The sequence below is a fragment of the Eptatretus burgeri genome, chromosome 17, assembly GCF_056783735.1.
Source record: "Eptatretus burgeri isolate ZD-2024b chromosome 17, Ebu_testis_v1, whole genome shotgun sequence".
Classification (NCBI taxonomy): Eukaryota; Metazoa; Chordata; class Myxini; order Myxiniformes; family Myxinidae; genus Eptatretus; species Eptatretus burgeri.
This window is the reverse complement of record NC_140977.1, coordinates 1,978,362-1,998,138: the sequence shown is the minus strand read 5'-3', so window position 1 is coordinate 1,998,138 and position 19,777 is coordinate 1,978,362. Positions and strand designations below refer to the sequence as shown.

The following is a 19,777-nucleotide window of genomic DNA, read 5'->3' as shown; positions in this document are numbered from 1 at the left end:
AGATAGTGAGAGATAGTGAGAGATAGTGAGAGATAGTGAGAGATAGTGAGAGATAGTGAGAGATAGTGAGAGATAGTGAGAGATAGTGAGAGATAGTGAGAGATAGTGAGAGATAGTGAGATAGTGAGATAGTGAGATAGTGAGATAGTGAGATAGTGAGATAGTGAGATAGTGAGATAGTGAGATAGTGAGATAGTGAGAGAGAGAGAGAGAGAGAGAGAGAGAGAGAGAGAGAGAGAGAGAGAGAGAGAGAGAGAGAGAGATATATATATATATATATATATATATATATATATATATATATATATATATATATATATATATATATATATATATATATATATATATATATATATATATATATATATATGGGGTGGGAGAGAGAGATTGGCGTGGGAGAGAGAGATGGGGTGGGAGAGAAAGATTGGGGTGGGAGAGAGAGATTGGGGTGGGAGAGAGATGGATAGAGGTGGGAGAGAGATGGATAGGGGTGGGAGAGAGGGGTAGGAGAGAGAGAGGGGGATAGGAATGGGAGAGAGGAGGATCGGAACGGGGATAGCGGTGGAAGAGAGAGGAATAGGGGTGGGAGAGAGAGGGATAGGAGTGGCAGAGAGAGGGTGGTCGTGGTGGGAAAGAGAGGGATAGGGGTGGGAGAGAGGAGGATAGGAGAGAGGGATAGGGGTGGGAGAGAGGAGAATAGGAAAGGGGATAGCGGCGGGAGAGAGAGAGGGAGAGGGGTGGGACAGAGGCAAGAGCGGTGGGAGAGAGGGGGGGCGGGGAGGAATAGGGTTGAGAGAGGTGGGGTACGAGGGAGTGGAGTCGGAGAGAGAGGGACAAGGGTGGGAGAGAGAGGAATGGGGGTTGGGAGAGGAGAGAGATGGGGGTGGGAGTGAGAGGGATGGGGTGAGATGGGGATAGGAGGGGGTAGGGGTGGAAGAGAGAGAGAGATGGGGTGGGAGAGAGAGAGATTGGGGTGGGAGAGAGAGATGGGTTGGGAGAGAGAGAGAGATTGGGGTGGGAGAGAGAGAGAGATGGGGTGGGAGAGAGAGAGATGGGGTGGGAGAGAGAGATTGGGGTGGGAGAGAGAGAGAGATTGGGGTGGGAGAGAGAGATTGGGGTGGGAGAGAGAGATTGGGGTGGCAGAAAGACGGATAGGGGTGGGAGAGAGGGATATAAGAGAGAGAGGGGGATAGGGGTGGGAGAGAGGAGGATCGGAAAGAGGATAGGGGCATAAGAGAGAGGGATAGGGGTGGGAGAGAGAGGGATAGGATTGGCAGAGAGAGGGTGGTAGTGGTGGGAGAGAGAGGGATAGGGGTGGGAGATAGGAGGATAGGAAAGGGGATAGCGGTGGGGAGAGAGGGATAGGGGTGGAAGAGAGAGGGGTGTGAGAGAGAGGGATAGGGGTGGGACAGAGGCAATAGCGGTGGGAGAGAGGGGGATCGGAGGGGAATAGGGGTGAGAGAGAGATGGGGTAGGCGGGAGAGGAGTCGGAGAGAGAGGGACAAGGGTGGGAGAGAGAGGGATGTGGTGGGAGAGAGAGGGATGGGGTGGGAGAGAGAGGGATGGGGGTGGGAGAGAAGGAGAGGGATGGGGCTGGGATTGAGAGGGATAGGGGTGAGATGGGGATAGGAGGGGGTAGGGGTGGAAGAGAGAGGACTCAGGGAGGGAGAGAGAGGGATAGTAGAGGGAGAGGGTGAGGGATAAGGGTGGGAGAGAGGGATAGGGGTGGGAGAGAGAGGGATACAGGTGGCAGCTATAGGGGTGAAATAGCTTCTCATTGTTCATGATCGATTTGCTTCCACAGTTTGCCGTCGCCCCCAACCAAACCCCCTTGTGTGTATTCTTTGATGTGTATTTAAATGTTCTGAACGAGGAAACACCTTCTTTCAGATATAATGCTTGTGGAACATTCCTGAAGTCTGTATTCTTCAATGTTTGTTTAATTATGCCGATTGAGTGAAGGACTCAGGACACAAAGAACACTTACATGGCTTCTCTCGTTGGTTGTCATCTCCATTTGCAGATTTCAGGGGGTGGGAGGGATATCTTCCAGAACTCAAATCTACACCTATTTTTTTGGTAAAGGATCGTGATTCATGAATCAAATTGTTGAAGTTCCACTCTCATAGCCTCATTCCAAGGGCTCTTTACTGAATCTTCACTGAACCTCTGACAACCTCCACTTGCAGCTCGTTTGTAGTGATAATTCCAGGAATGATTTTTAAGTGCTCAGTAAGAGTTTTCTTCATCATTCCTGTAGCTCCAACTATCATTGGTACAATTTCAGCTTTCTTTAATTTCCACATCCTCTTGACCTCATTTTTCATTGGGAACCAAAATTTAAATCCATTTAATCCAAAGTCATTAGGAACTGAAACCTGAATCAACAATGCTGTTTTTCCCCTTTTGTGTTTGAGCACCATGTCTGGATGCAATGCTTTGTTGGCTATGTCCACACATGATGGGATCATCGTGCCACAAGTGAGCATTACTTATTCATTTTCATGGATCAGATCTTGTGTGCTTCCATGATTGTTGTGGGACCGGGATGTTGAAATGTTTACAGATGTGTCAGTGAATTAATCTGCAGATGCTGTCATGTATTTCTGTGTACAGCTTTTCTGGCATGCATTTTTTACACCGCGAAAAGATGTGACTGGTACTATGTTTCAACCCCACAATCCTGCATTTGTCTGAGTGACTCAATCCCACCATTTTCTTGAAGGCATTAGTGTAGTGTCCTTGGTCTTGGGCATGTATTATGACTCGTTCTTCATTCCAATTAATTCAACCTCTTCTTAGCCATTCCAATGAGCCTTCCTTGTTGATTCCTATTTAGTCCATGTACCAGAGCAGATGTCGATACCGCCATGGGTGGCAAAACCTCAGTGGGATTTTTGGAAAGGTCGATGGAGAGGGAACATATTTTGATGTGATGACCATTACACAATGGCAGCTTTATAAGTTTTGGTAAAAACAAGTTTTTTGAATTCCAATTTAAAAATATACCATCAGAGATGGGGAATCCCCCGCCATTGAAAAATAATTGAAATCAGATAAGTGGTTTTCCATTTATTACAAAAAAAACATTTTTTTCAAGATGGCCACCCCAGTCGGCCATCTTGGATCCGGCCACGCCCAAAATCAATAGGATTCTTCCTTTTCAGGTGGTACATATGTGACCCAAATTTCAAATCGATATGGTGAACAGTTTATGAGTTATCGCACTCACAGCTATAAATGTTGACGCCCAGATGGACGGACGGACGGACAGTCGGACGACCTGGGTGACAACAATATCCCCCTTCCGCCACGCGGTGGGGGATAAAAACTTGGATTTTACAAATAAAATGCATTTGAGGGTGCTATATGGTTTTAATTAACTATCTGCAATTTTTCTGAGGGAATTACATGCATTTTGACCGCTGGTTGCCAAGGAAATGGCCATTTGGGGTGAAAAACTGCATTTTAAAAACAATATGAAATAACACAAAAAATCGAATTGTTGAATGACTAGGTATGGGAGTTAATAAGACACCAATCACAGAAATACATCCCAATCATTCGAACACTTGGATTTGATGTGAAAAGGCCATTTTGAGGTAAAACAGGGGTTTATTGAAAGCCATTTTCTAAAATTCAAAATATCAACGGTCGTACAAAAATGGTGATGGCATATGATTGATAATGGTACATACAGTATATTATTGTAAATGAATTAAATGTATTTGTACCAATGTTTCTACAGGATCTGGGACAATAAATACCTCATTTATTAATACGGAACTTATAGAATTTAGATTACACATATAAAACACTTACATTGCAGGTTGTCAGTCAAGACAGCCTCAAATTATCAAACATTTTCTGTGCTATATAATTGGACACCAAATTCTCCAAAAAAAAGATATCAATTACTTTGAAACAAGTTCTGTTCGGCACAAGTCCATTTTGGGGGAAAACTCGATTTTAAAAAAAGCTATTTCAAAAATTCTGCAAAACAGGTGAGTGCATTTGATGAAAAATTGGAACTTGTACTTTTTGCAATGTAGTTACTGCATGAGGATGCCATGTTATGCACAGTCAGTTTACACATGTCAAAATGTATGCCTGGTAAATTGTCTGAGGTACTCCTCAGCTTTACCTGAAATAAACCACTATATCGGCACTGGTGTCATCATCACTTTCGTCATACTCATCAAAAAGTTAATCGGGATGTGTGTGTCATCATCTTTGAATCCATGACCTGGTTTGAACAGTTTTGTAATCTGCACATCTGAGTGTATCTGAGGCCATTTGCAATGCAAGAACAGTCTTTGGCATCACAGGAATGAATGCAGCAACAGTTCCAAGACTGCTGACTGCTCCAAGACTGCTGGTGGCACTGGTGGACCAGTCATCCACAGAATCTCAAGGTTCCCGTTATCGCCTGTGGTCCAACGACAATCCGTAGATCGAGGGACTTCAGGTTGACATTCAAGTGAGCGTCGCCATACCCCAGCTTGATAGTTTTCCCGTTGGGCATGTTGAAACAGACAATCCCTGCATGGCGGCAGCTGTGCTGGGTTCACGTCGCCCTCTTTGCAGGGAACAGTTGAAAGCGAGATTGATTGACATCCAACAGCATCCCCTTGGAGACGTATAGATGGCATGTGAAGGTTCTGAGTTTGCACAAGAGTTCTGCAGAAACTTCATATGCCTGCCAGAGCTCGTTAAAACACTCTTGGTATGCTGCCTCTTTCTTTGCCATTTTCAGTGCCACTAACTTCCCTTTGCCAACAAAGGCATTGATCGAGTGCATCTCGTGAATGCATGAAGACCGAGGGCTGTACACATCTCCTTGCAAAGGTTGTTTGTCACCTTGTTTATGTCAATGTATTTTCGCCGAGTTTGTGTACCAACCCTCTGGTACAACAAACATGGAATAGCATGACTAAAGCAGAGAGAAACACCAGAATGTCCGTGTCCTCAGCCGTGATGACTACTGCTTTTAGACTTCCTTTTCTGCACTATCAGCATGGATCAGGACTCGGGTGTCCACTTCCTCCTGAGAGGACCTCAGCTCACTGATTTATTAGCAGTTGTCTTTCATGAATTTGAAGCGGAATTCCTGACATGTTATGTAAAGAATCTTATTTCCTATTCGACCTTTGTTTTCTGGCTTCTTCCATTCGTCAACGATGAATTTAATTCAGCTGGATTTATTCAAGGGGTTTCGCAAGAATTTCTGCCACTGCTGAATTTTAGTGGGAGGAAGTTCTCCCAGAACTCAAAACTTCAACCTTTTTGGTAAAGGATCATGATTAATGAACCAAATTGTGAAACTTCGTTCCGATATCTTCGCTCCAAGGGCTCTTTTCAAAATCTTCATTGAACCTCTCACAGCCTCCACTTGTCCCCAGAATGATTTTTAAGTACTCAGTAAGGGTTTTCGTTATCATTCCTGCAGCTCCAACTATCACTGGTACAATTTCAGCGTTCTTCAATTTACAAGTCCTCTTGACCTCATTTTTTGGATCCTGGAATTTGGTCATTTTCCTGATTTCTGTGACATTTGGTCTGAAGTCATTAAGAACCGAAACCTCAATCAACAACTTTTCCTTTTTGTGTTTGAGCACCATGTCTGGGCACAATGCTTTGTTTGCAATATCCACACTTGACGGGATCGTCTTGTCACAATTGAGCATTACTTGTTCATTTTTGAGGATCGGATATGGTTTATGTATCCTAATTGTTCTCGGACCGGGATGTTGAAATGTTTACAGATGTGCCAGTGGATTATTCTGCAGACACTGTCATGTCTTTCTGTGTACAGCTGTTCCGACATGAGGTTTTTTTTTTTTTTTTACACCCCGAAAGGAGGTGACTGGGACTTTCTGTTTCTACCCCAGAAAACCTGCATTTGTCCGATTGACTCAATCCCACCATTTTCTTAAAGGCGTGAGTGCAGTGTGTCCGTGGTCTTGGGCTTTGATGATGACTCGTTCTCCATCCCAACTAATTTGACGTCTTCTTATCCATTTCAATGAGCCTTTCTTGTCAATCCCGATCCTATCAAGCTCTTTTTGTATATCCTGCAGCTCTTTTTTCGTTCTCCCATCTATCAGAGTATATCTGCAAACACTTACTTTTATAGTTTAATTTTTTTACCCTCACCAGAGGAGATGGTATTGCATTTGTCTGTTTGTCCGCACACAATGAGTAATCAGAGCAGGGTTGCATCAAGACAGGACGTCTTGGTAACCGGTCATCACTGCCAGTAGTTACAAAGTGGCAGTTCTACTTATGTCTGTTATTAGGGTACCCTGTCATTCTGACAGGGAACCCTATTGTTTTTCTTCTGTTTATTTCCTTATTTTTTTATTATTTATATTTTTCCGCTGGCAATTTTGCGGGTTCTTTCGCTTTAAAAATCATTTTCTCAGGAACGGTAAGTCCGATCGACACGAAATTTTCACCATAGTATGTATCTTTTTTGATAGCAAACTTAATTGGTAATTGTGACGTCATAGGTCACATGGTATGGGCACCATCTTGAAAAAAACCGAAAAACTTTGGACCTCTGTATCTCTGAAACTTTCTCGGGTAAAAATATTTTCGCTTCATACATTTGAATAAGCTCCTCAAGGGGAACATGGGTGATTTTTCGTGAGGTCAACGGTCAAGAGGTGTGCCGGTCAAAATTCGTTAGGTACAACGCTGCATAGGAAAAATCTGAAATTTCTTGAGCCTCATCTGCACAACAATTGACCGTAGAAAAAATATATTATGACGTCATAGGTCACTTGGTTCGGCAGCTATCTTGTTTTTGGAATTTTTTTTTTAAATCTTCTTCTCCAGAACGGCTATATAGATTGAGGCGAAACTTTACACACACATTCCCCATGAGGTCCTTTATCAAGTTTGTTAATTTCTTATTGATCGGTCATACGGTTTGGTGGCCATCTTTAATTTACCCAAAATCTTCAAACATCTTCTCCAGAACGGCTTGTCAGATCAAGGGGAAACTTCACAAACCTATTGGCCACGACTAGGGAATATAAGTTTGTTAATTTCTAATTGATAGGTCACATGGTTTGAGAGCCATGTTGGATTCATGAAAAATATTAAATAATGTTTTCTCTGGAATCACATAACCTATCGAAGCGAAAATTTGCAACTATCATCCTCCATGATGTCTGCATTCATAGTAAAAATTATGACGTCACAAGTCACATGGTTTGGTGGCCATCTTGGATAGAAAAACTGACCTTTTCCGATTTATACGAAACTTCACACACTTGTTCGGGTCCCCGATGGGAAGCTGAATATAAATGTATGATGTTATACGTCACATGGTTCAGCAGCCATCTTGGATTGAAAATTAATAAATTTTAAAAATCTTCTTCTCCAGAACGGCAAGACAGATTGAGACGAAACTTTACACATATATTCCCCATGTCATGCTTTCTCAAGTTTGTTCAGTTCTTCTTGAACGGTCACATGGTTTGGCGGCCATCTTGAATTTACCCCAAAACCTTCAAACATCTTCTCCAGAACGGCTGATCTGATCAAGGGGAAACTTCACAAACGTATTGCACATGAGTAGGGAATACAAGCTTGTTAATTTTTAATTGATAGGTCACATCGTTTGGCAGCCATGTTGGATTTAAGAAAATATTAAATAATGTTTTCTCTGGAACCGCTTAACCTATCGAAGCGAAAATTTGCAAATGCCATCTTCCATCAATTCTGCATACATGGTAAAAAATTATTACGTCACAAGTCCCATGGTTTGGCGGCCATGTTGGATTTAAGAAAAATATTAAATAATGTTTTCTCTGGAACGGCTTAACCTATCGAAGCGAAAATTTGCAACTGTCATCCCCCATGATGTCTGCATACATGGTAGAAATTATGACGTCACAAGTCACATAGTTGGGCAGCCATCTTGGATAGAAAAACGAACCTTTTCCGATTAACACTAAACTTCACAGACATGTTCCACGACACAGTTGAAAGCAGAATCTAAATTTTTTTTGTCATCTCATGTATCTCATGTTGTATCAAGGGCCAAGGTCTGGGTAGTGCACACGAGTAGTGAATATAACTTTGTTAATTTCTAATTGATAGGTCACATTGTTTGGCAGCCATTTTGGATTTAAGGAAAATATTAAATAATGCTTTCTCTGGAACCGCTTAACCTATCGAAGCGAAAATTTGCAAATGCCATCTTCCATCAATTCTGCATACATGGTAAAATTATTACGTCACAAGTCACATGGTTTGGTGGCCATGTTGGATTTAAGAAAAATATTAAATAATGTTTTCTCTGGACGTCAAGGTCTGGGTAGTGCACATGAGTGGTGAATATAACTTTGTTAATTTCTAATTGATAGGTCACATGGTTTGGCGGCCATGTTGGATTCAAGAATTATATTAAATAATGTTTTCTCTGGAACCACATAACCTATCGAAGCGAAACTTGGCCAATATAATCTACCCCCATGCCTGCATGCACGTTAAAAATTATGACGTCACATGTCACATGGTTTGGTGGCCGTCTTGGATAGAATAACGCACTTTGTCCGATAAAGACGAAACTTCACAAACGTGTTCCACTACACGATTGGAAGCAGAATTTAAATTTATGATGTCATAGATCACATGGTTCATCTGCCATCTTGGATTGAAAATTAATAAATTTTAAAAATCTTCTTTTCCAGAACAGCTAGACAGATTGAGGCAAAAAATCACACAAACTTTCCGCAAGACATCCTTTCACAAGTTTGTTAATTTCTAATTGATAGGTCACATGGTTTGGCAGCCATGTTGGACTCAAGAATTATATTAAATAATGTTTTCTCTGGAACCACATAACCTATCGAAGCGAAACTTGGCCAATATAATCTACCCCCATGCCTGCATGCACGTTAAAAATTATGACGTCACATGTCACATGGTTTGGTGGCCGTCTTGGATAGAATAACGCACTTTGTCCGATAAAGACGAAACTTCACAAACGTGTTCCACTACACGATTGGAAGCAGAATTTAAATTTATGATGTCATAGATCACATGGTTCATCTGCCATCTTGGATTGAAAATTAATAAATTTTAAAAATCTTCTTTTCCAGAACAGCTAGACAGATTGAGGCAAAAAATCACACAAACTTTCCGCAAGACATCCTTTCACAAGTTTGTTAATTTCTAATTGATAGGTCACATGGTTTGGCAGCCATGTTGGACTCAAGAATTATATTAAATAATGTTTTCTCTGGAACCACATAACCTATCGAAGTAAGACTTGGCTACTATAATCTAGCCCCATGCCTGCACATATGTTAACAAGGACAAATGTGTCCAAGAGCCGCATCCTAAAGGTTTTGTCTTCACCAGAAGAAGAACAACAAGAACTTAAGAAGAAGAAGAAGAAGAAAAAAAAAAAACTTCCGATATTTCATCACATGCCTTGACGGAGCCAATAGCGAGACCAGTCATGGACGAGCGTCGTTCATGACAAGAAAATAGTGTATTTACGCAATTACAATGCATTAAATGAAATAATCTTGAAATATTAACGTTAACTTTTCTAAACTTTAAAGCAAATGTCCGAATATATTTAAAAGTTCATGATAGACGCTCTCAAAAGGCACCCTCAATGCGAGAATGTGTACAAGTGTTTAGTATTTAAGGAGATACGGATCCTGTATATGAAATAGTGGAGTCCTAAAGGATCTGTCTTCACCAGAAGAAGAAGAAGAAGAAGAAGAAGAAGCAGAACAACAACAACAACAACAACAACAACAACGCCAAGCTCTCTTAATTTTAATTGAGAAGAAGAGTAAATAATGAAGAAGAGTAATAAAATGAAGAAGAAGAGTAATAAAATGAAGAAGAAGAGTAATAAAATGAGGAAGAAGAGTAATAAAATGAAGAAGAAGAGCCATAAAATGAAGAACAGAAATAAAAAGAAGAAGAGGAGTCATAAAATGAAGAAGAAGAGTTATAAAAAGAAGAAGAAGAGTAATAAAAAGAAGAAGAAGAGTAATAAAAAGAAGAAGAATAGTAATAAAAAGAAGAAGAATAGTAATAAAAAGAAGAAGAATAGTAATAAAATGGAGAAGAAGAGTAATAAATGAAGAAGAAGAGTAAAAAATGAAGAAGAGTAAAAAATGAATAAGAGTAAAAAATAATGAAGAAGAAGAGTAAAAAAATAATGAAGAAGAAGAGTAAAAAATAATGAAGAAGACGAGTAAAAATAATGAAGAAGAAGAGTAAAAAATAATGAAGAAGAAGAGTAAAAAATAATGAAGAAGACGAGTAAAAAATAATGAAGAATAAGAGTAAAAAATAATGAAGAAGAAGAGTAAATAATGAAGAAGAAGAAGAAGAAGAAGAAGAAGAGTTAATAATGAAGAAGAAGAAGAGTAAAAAAATGAAGAAGAGAAAAAATGAAGAAGAGAAAAAAGAAGAGGAGTAGTTGAATGAAGAAGAAGAGTGAAAATGAAGAAGAAGAGTAAAAAATGAAGAAGAAGAGTAAAAAATGAAGAAGAAGAAGAAGAAGAAGAAGAAGAAGAAGAGTAAATAATGAAGAAGAAGAGTAAAAATTAAAGAAGAGTAAAAATAACGAAGAAGAAGAGTAAAAAAATGAAGAAGGAGAAGAAGAGTAAAATATGAAGAAGAGTAAAAATGAAGAATAGAAAAAATGAAGAAGAGTAAAAATTGAAGAGAAAATAATGAAGAAGAGTTAAAAATAATGAAGAAGAAGAGTAAAAAATGAAGAAGAGTAAAAAATGAAGAAGAGTAAAAAATGAAGAAGAAGAGTAAAACAATGAAGAAGAAGAGTAAAAAAAAATGACGAAGAAGAGTAAAAAAAAATGAAGAAGAAGAGTTAAAAATGATGAATAAGAGTAAAAAATGAAGAAGAGTAAATAATGAAGTGCTAAAATAAGACATGCTAAAAATTATGACGTCGTCACATTGTGTGGTGGCCATCTTGGATAGAAAAACACACCTTTTCCGATTAACACTAAACTTGACAGACCTGTTCCAACACACGGTTTGAAGCAGAATTATAAATTTGTGATGTCATGTCACATGGTTCGTCAGCCCTCTTGGATTGAAAATTTATAAATTTTTTTATTCTTCTTCTCCAGAACAGCCGGACAGATCGAGGCAAAAATTCACGCACACTTTCCCCAAGACATCCTTTCACAAGTTTGTTAATTTCTAATCGATAGGTCACACGGTTTGGCGGCCACGTCGAATTTACCCTAAAACCCTCAAACATCTTCTTCTCCAGAACGGCCGGTCAGATCGAGGGGAAACTTCACGTACGTATCACACCCGAGTGGTGAATATAAGTTTGTTAATTTCTAATCGATAGGTCACACGGTTTGGCGGCCACGTCGAATTTACCCTAAAACCCTCAAACATCTTCTTCTCCAGAACGGCCGGTCAGATCGAGGGGAAACTTCACGTACGTATCACACCCGAGTGGTGAATATAAGTTTGTTAATTTCTAATCGATAGGTCACACGGTTTGGCAGCCACGTCGGATTCAAGAACAACATTAAATATCGTTTACTCCGGAACCGCTCATCCTATCGTCGCGAAACTTTGCGACCGCCGTACAAGTCTCACGTCGTATCGAAGGCGTCGTGTACGGGTACCCGGTCATCACTGCCAGCAGTTATAAAGTGGCAGTTCTAGTTAATTTTGTAACACAACAGTACACAAACACCACACAAAACTACACTACACGAAACGAGCCTTGGCGAGGGTTTGGAATCTGATTGTTCTTTTTCTTGTTTTCTTCGCAATCATTGGGGCTGTGTTTGTTTCTGTTTTGTTTTCCTGTGTAGTATCCATCTTTTGCACCTGCTTTAGGAAGTTAGTTGTTGAATGGAATAAGAATCCCTTTTCTGGGTTGTCGTTTTCTTGCTCGTGTACAAATTTCGTCTGATAGTCTGGTGAGCTTTTCACATCCTCTGCGAGTCTGACGCACGATGTTCTATGCACTTGGTCTCCATCTTCTCCTTGCTTAGTCTCCAAGCTTGGTCTGTGCACTTGATTGGTCTCCAAGCTCCATCAAACCACCGTGTGAATTCGGTATGCATTGGGCTTTTGTGGAACTTCTTGTGAATAGTTAGAAGATTCCTTGTTTTGGTGTCTACATTGTTGATCTCCAATTGTGGCCAGTTTATAATTGCACGGTTAGATTGGAATACCGGCACTGCAAGTTGTTTTATAGCTTTTGTTTTGTTTCTTGATGAGAGAGGGATGACCAGAATTAGTCTTAGTCTGCGTAGGTACTCCTTGCTGATTATTTTACACATTGTTTTGTGTTGTACCTAGGGGCCTTCTTCTATTCCTAGGTATTTGTAGGATGCTTCATTTTGTACTTCCTGTATTGTTGTACCTTGAGTGATTGAGATGTCTGTTCATTTTGTTTTTCATTGTACAAATGTGAATTTGGCACATTTGTCAAGACCAAACTCCACTTGAATGTCCTCTAAGTCCTGCTTTACTCGTTTTAGTAAGTTGATCTGCTAATTATCATTTCGGGCAAAGAGTTTTAAATCGTCCACACACAGTCGGCATGTGACATTTCTTGTTTCCTTGGATATTTTTCTGTTGCATATAATATTGTATCCCTGTCCTTGTTCATTGATGAGGGTACTCAGTGGGTCCAGAGCTGAACAAAACAGGAGGCAGGAAGGCTGTCACCTTGTAAGATACTTCATATTTTCACTCCTGGGAATCCATTCTTTCTTTCAAAATACGGAAGTATCATAGTTGTATTCCACAGCATCATTGTTTTGTCAATCATTGTGACTATCTGGGGTCAATTTTGTATACTTGCATGCATTTTATAATCCATAAATTTGGAACACTGTCAAAGGCTTTTTTTGTATCTATCCAGGCTGTGGATAAGTTGGTTTGTCGGAGCTTACAGTTTTTAAGTGTGGTTTGATTTAACAATAAATGGTCTATTGTTCCATAGCTTCCTCTCTTACATCCTTTCTCTTCTGCTTCTAAAGCTCCTCGTGAATGAGGTGGTCGAAAAATTATATCTGTGATTATACCGGTTAAAAGTTTGTATGTTGTTGGTCAGCATGTTATTGGGCTATATTTGTTGAGTGGATGGGTTTGTCTTTCCCTCCAGTATGATATATCTGATGTACATGTAGGTTTGACAAACTTGCAAATGCCTCGTTACACACAGAGCACTTGTGTGGTTTCTCTCGTGTGTGCACTTTTTGATGCTGATTTAAATGTGATGAACGAGCAAACGCCTTGTTACAGACAGAACACTCAAATGGCTTTTCTCCAGTGTGTATTCGTTGATGGCGTTTTAACGTTGTTGTGGAAATGAAGGCCTTGTGACACACAGAGCAAATGAAAGGCTTCTCTCCGGTATGTATTCGTTGATGTATTTTCAATCCTGATGGAACACAGAAGGCCTTGTTGCACACAGAACATTTGTAGGGCTTCTCTCCTGTATGTATTAGTTGATGGCGTGTTAACGCTTTTCTGCAAATGAAGGCCTTGTCACATCCAGAACAATTGAAGGGCTTTTCTCCAGTGTGTATTCTTTGATGTATTTTCAATTCTGATAGATAATTGAATGCCTTGCTGCACACAGAACACGTGTGAGCTTTCTCTCCAATATGTATTCTCTGATGTTGATATAAATGCGTTGATTGGGTAAATGCCTTAGGACACAAAGAACACTGAAATGGCTTCTCTCCCGTATGCATTCTCTGATGCCCAAGCAGGTTTGGCAAATGAGCAAAGGCCTTGTTACACATGGAACACTTATGAGGATACTCTCCTGTGTGTATTATTTCATGGCTTTTTAACGTTTTTCTGTGAGTGAAAGCCTTTTGACACACAGAGCAATTAAAGGGCTTCTCTCCGGTGTGTTTTCTTTGATGTATTTTCAATCCTGATGAAAGAGAGAAGGCCTTGTTGCACACAGAACAAGTGTGGGGCTGCTCTCCTGTGTGGATTCTTTGATGGCTTTTTAATGTTGTCCTGTAAGTGAAGGCATTGTGGCAAACAGAACAATTGAAGGGCTTCTCTCCAGTGTGGATTCGTTGATGTATTTTCAAACCTGATGAAAAAGCAAAGGTCTTGCCGCACACAGAACAATTGTAGGCCTTCTCTCCGGTGTGTATTCTTTGATGCATTTTCAATCCTGTTGAATGAGAGAAGGCCTTGTTGCACACAGAACACGTGTGAGGTTGCTCTCCTGTGTGAATTCGTTGATGGCTTTTTAATGTTGTTCTGTGAGCAAATACCTTGTTGCACCCAGAACACTTGTAGGGCTGCTCTCCGGTGTGAATTCTTTGATGGGTTGTTAATGTTGTTCTGTGAGCAAAGGCCTTGTTGCACACAGAACACTTGTAAGGCTTCTCTCCTGTATGTATTATTTGATGGCTTCTTAATAAGTTTCTTTGAGTGAAGGCCTTGTGACACACAGAGCAACTGAAGGGCTTCTCTCCGGTGTGTATTCTTTGATGTATTTTCAATCCTGATGAAAAAGCGAAGACCTCGTTGCACACGGAACACTTGTAAGAGTTCTCTCCAGTGTGTATTATTTGATGCCTTTTCAATCCTGATGAAAAAGCAAAGGCCTTGTTGCACAGGGAACACTTGTAAGACTTGTTCGGCTTGTAAGACTTCTCTACTGTGTGGATTATTTGATGTATTTTCAATTTTGATGAAAAGGCGAAGGCCTTGTTGCACACAGAACACTTGTGGGCCTTCTCTCCTGTGTGGATTATTTCATGGCATTTCAATGATTTTCTGCAAGCGAAGGCCTTATGACACACAAAGCAATTGAAGGGCTTCTCCCCGGTATGTCTTCTTTCATGTATTTTCAATCCTGATGAAAAAGCAAATCCTTTGTTGCAAACAGTACACTTGTAGGGCTTCTCCCCTGTGTGCATGTGTTGATGGCTTTTTACCGTTGTTCTGCGAGCGAAGGCCTTGTGACACACAGAACACGTGTAGGGTTTCTCTCCTGTATGTATTCTTTGATGACTTTTTAAAGTTTTTTTGCAAGCGAATGCCCTGTGACACACAGAGCAATCAAAGGGCTTCTCTCCGGTATGCATTCTTTGATGACTTTTTAACCCTGCTCTGCGAGCAAAGGCCTTGGGACACACAGAACATTTGAAGGGCTGCTCTCCGGTATGTATTCGATGATGACGTGTTAACGTTGTTCTATAAGCGAAGGCCTTGTGACACACAGAACACTTGAAGGGTTTCTCTCCTGTATGTATTCTTTGATGATGTGTTAACATTTTCCTGTATGTGAAGACCTTGTGACACACAGAACAATTTAAAGGCTTCTCTCCTGTGTATGTCCTGTGTATTAATTGATGGCTTTTTAAATCTGACAATTGTAAAAAGGCCTTTTTGCACAAAGAACACTTGTGTGGCTTCTCTTCGGTGTGGTTGGTTTGATGTGTTTTCAATCCTGATGAAAAAGTGAAGGCCTTGTTGCACATGGAACACTTGTAAGGCTTCTCTCCGGTATGTATTCTTTGATGTGTTTTCAATCCTGATGAAAAAGTGAAGGCCTTGTTGCACATGGAGCACTTGTAGGGCTTCTCTCCGGTATGTATTTTTTGATGATGATTTAAAATTGATGAACGAGCAAACACCTTATTACAGGTAGAACACTTGTATGGCTTTTCTCCAGTGTGCATTCTTTGATGTATTGTCAATTCTGATACAAATTCGAAGGCCTTGCTGCACACAGAACACTTGTGGGGTTTCTCTCCAGTATGTGTTCTTTGATGTTTCTTTAAATGAGTTGATTGGGTAAAGGCCTTCAGACACAAAGAACACTGAAACGGCTTCTCTCCCGTATGCATTCTCTGATGTCCATGTAGGTTTGTCAATCGAGCAAAGACTTTTTGGCAGATGGAACACTTGTAGGAATGCTCTCCTGTGTGTATGCTTTGATGAGTCTTTAACGTTTTTCTTTGAGCAAATGCCTTGTGACAAACAGAGCAATTGAAGGGCTTCTCTCCGGTATGTTTTCTTTGATGCATTTTTAAAACGGATAAAATAGCAAACGCCTTGTTGCACACAGAACACTTGTGGGGCTTCTCTCCCGTGTGTATCCTTTGATGTTGATGCAAGTACGATAAACTTGCAAACACCTTGCTGCAAACCACACACTTGTGGGGCTTCGCTCCTGTGTGTATTATTTGATGGCTTTTTAACGTAGTTCTGAAATCGAAGGACTTGTGACACACAGAGCAATTAAAGGGCTTCTCTCCGGTGTGTTTTCTTTGATGTATTTTCAATGCTGATGAAAGAGAAAAGGCCTTGTTGCACACAGAACACGTGTGGGGCTGCTCTCCTGTGTGGATTCTTTGATGGCTTTTTAACGTTGTCCTGTAAGTGAAGGCATTGTGACAAACAGAACAATTGTAGGGCTTCTCTCCAGTGTGGATTCGTTGATGTATTTTCAATCCTGATGAAAAAGCGAAGGTCTTGCCGCACACAGAACACTTGTAGGCCTTCTCTCCGGTGTGTATTCTTTGATGTATTTTCAATCCTAATGAAAAAGCGAAGGCTTTGTTGCACACACAACACTTATGAGACTTCTCTCCAGTATGTATTCTTTGATGTATTTTTAATCCTGATGAAAAAGCAAAGGCCTTGTTGCACACAGAGCATTTGAAAGGCTTCTCTCCGGTATGTATTCTTCGATGTATTTTCAATTCTGTTGGAGAAGGAAAAACCTTGCTGCACACAGAGCACGTGTTGGGTTTCTCTCCATCGCGTATACCTTTGTGACGTAATGGTATTCCTTTTGCAAAAGCCTTCCTACGAACATCACGCTCGTCAGGTTTCCCCGCCACGTGCACTTTATGATGATCTTTCCATGAAGATAAGCGATAAAATGCTTTACTGCACACTGGACACTTATGAGACTTCTCCCCTGTGTGACCTATTTGATGTGTTTGCAAAGATGTTAAGGATGTAAATGCTTCATTACACACAGAACACTTGTGTGGCCGCTTACTCCTTTGGTTCTGATTCGGTGTGTTCGTACAACTTTTACAATAGTTGGACACACTGTCAAACTTATCATTATCCTGACACAACGTCTGTGTCATATCCTTGATTATAGAAACGTCTGTGTGGAACAACTGCGAACACTTGGAACAAGAAACCGACTTCAAATGTTTCTCTGTAAAGACAATTCCAAAATATCATATTAATAAATCATGATTAGTATGAAATTATTGTACAATTGAAAAGTTTTTTCTTACTGTAATTAGATAAAATATCGACCTTCTGTCAAAACTTACTTAAGTAGTCCATGAGCCAGTAGGGTTGGTCGGTACCATCTGTGGGGAATAATTCTCATAGGGATTTTTGGCAAGGTATACACCCCACGAGTTAGAAAATATGTGATAGCATTGCATCGGTGGTACTGTAGCTTTTTGTGTGTTATCTCCCAGTTTATATGGCTACCCTTAAATAAGCTTTAGTGCAAAATGGCCAGTACAAGGTAAGACATCCTACTTCAACTTAACAACACTTTTTTATCAGTCAAACATTATCATTGAAATTTGTCTCACCTTTTGCTGGGATCATTTGCTTCTCAACAAAAAGTGCGAAACATGCCAAGGTTGAAAGGTATGTCATTGGTGAAACATATATCAGTGTCTATTTCCTGTGTGATAAATCATACCACCTTGAGAAAAGTATGTCTGTCATTTACTGTGGAAAGTAAATTAAAGTTCTGGAACAATATAACCACATGGGTGTTTTGCAAATTTATTAAGAAATCCAAAAATCTAAATTTCTTATTTGTATGTTGTATATAAGATCAGTGTAGCAGACAATGTTACCCCACCCCCAACTGAAAAATACCTAATTTTGACGGATTTATGTAGTTGGTCAATGTCATGATATTTTCCCTGTTGTTATTGAAGGATACTTTCCAAGAATCAAACAAAAGTAAATGATTGCATGTTCATGAACAAGATTAATGTTTTTTTCCCTGTAATTTCTCAAAAAATACAGAATTTCAGGAATTTAGGCACTCAATAATGCACATATGAAGGTATCAAACACCCGTATTACACAATATAAACCAATGAGACAGTGGCAAGATGGTTAATCATGTGCAATCTGATGAATGAGTCAAATGTGAAAATGAAACACAATCTTCTGCTGTGGGGAAAAAAATTACAGAATAGAAACACAAATGGTGTTCCACACTAACAAGGCCATTAACTAGGCCCAATGTGTTGCTTATAAACATATTGTCTTATGAGCCAAAGAGGGATCCTTTATAGTGTTACGAATTTGGAATTCAATTGCACACAACATACAGGTTCCCTTAGTCAGCTATGTCGATAAGTGCATGTTCCCTCGATAGCTCACCTTCCATTGTTTAAATGTTCAGAGATCGCTTACATGCGCTGCGGATCGATTTAATAGTTGGGGAACGAAACAATGGAGATGTCCCTCCCCCTCTTCTGCAAAGAGGAAGAAGAACCCTGCCATCCTGTGACGTCAACAACTCCCTCCCACCCATGGTTGAGCGGGGGGTAGATCACGAGGGCATGAGTCACGCCAGGTGCGGGGGAGGGTGTGCAAAGGATAAAGAGGAGATCCTTTCTTTGTTCGCGTGGGAGTCCCGTGGCAGAGTTCGTGAAGAGTCCCGTTCTGAGTCCCGTGTGCAGAGCTCGTGTGCTGAGTCCCGTGGGAGGAGTAAGCTTTTTGCTTCGGAGAGAGCAGTCGTTCAGCAGGCCATCGGGTCCTGCTTGGCTTGCTTGGCTTGAGGCCTTCGGAAGCTTTTTGCTTTGGCTGGCTCAGTGAGCTTCGGCTGCTGCTTTGTTTTGGAAGGAACTTGAGCCGGTTGTTCGGCTCGAGCTGCGAGTGGAGGCTTCTTCCTCTTCTTCTTGGTTCCTGGAGCTTTTCGTTCTCCATTTTGTTTCCCGGCTTGGTGCGATGAGTCGGCCTCTTCTTGGAGTTGGTTCCTCGGGGAAGCGACGCATCGACAGGAAGGATCGGCGCCTCGTCTCACCGGCACGTGTTGAGAAGCGCGGGAGAATTCGCGGGAGCTCGGGAAGGAATGCGGCTCACGGCGATTTGGATCCAGCTCGCTCTCGCTGGAGCCCGGGACCAGACAAGTTGAAGACCACACGAGGGGGAGAGGTTCGAGTTAGGCTCTGAGTTTCAGCTCACCTGTCCTCCGAGCTGGAGCTCACGATTAAAGACTTCAGCCACCATTTCTTGTGTGTGTGCGCGCGCGCGCGCACGTGTGTCCGTGGGCCAGTCTAATAAGTAGGAACTGCTGTTAAGTGTAAATGACTGTACATAATAAGTAGACGGTTGTAGTTCTTTTGTCGTGCTTTTGTTGCTTGTGTAATTGCATACGCTTTTGCCTTATTTAATTGCATATGTGTTTCATTATAATAAATGTCCCTGTGTGAATGTAAACCTGTTCGTTGCGTCCATTCCCTCATTGACTGAACATTTGGTGTGTTGGGAGTTAGAAAGCCGTCGGTTTGCCGTAATAGGGGGACATTTGGACCGACGGTTCTCGGTGATTACGCCGCTCAGAATCGCGCACGGACAAGCTCGCCTCGGCGGTTTGTTCCGTACCAGTTCCGTCGAGGGTGGAATACCCCGGTAGTTGGATCACATGGGTATTTAGGTAAATTGAAGATTGGCAATCGACCCTACCCCACGTGATCTGCCGATTGGCGTATTTCGGTTCTCGTACAAGGACCCGTCGCCCAGAGTT

At 41.0% G+C, this 19,777-nt stretch overlaps 1 protein-coding gene across 4 annotated transcripts in view; it reads right to left on the bottom strand.

Annotated features, from left to right (window-relative positions):
* LOC147009083 (uncharacterized) overlaps window positions 1–19,777 on the bottom strand; it is a 124,476-nt gene that overhangs the window by 61,475 nt on the left and 43,224 nt on the right. The window contains exon 7 of one of the 4 annotated variants that reach the window (XM_085862668.1): window positions 10,719–17,203. The exons of the other annotated variants lie outside the window; for them this stretch is intronic. Coding sequence (XP_085718794.1) covers window positions 13,104–17,203 — 4,100 coding nt within the window. The 3' untranslated portion in view covers window positions 10,719–13,103. Of the gene's footprint in view, window positions 1–10,718; window positions 17,204–19,777 lie in introns of those variants that run through there. 4 annotated transcript variants of the gene reach the window in all.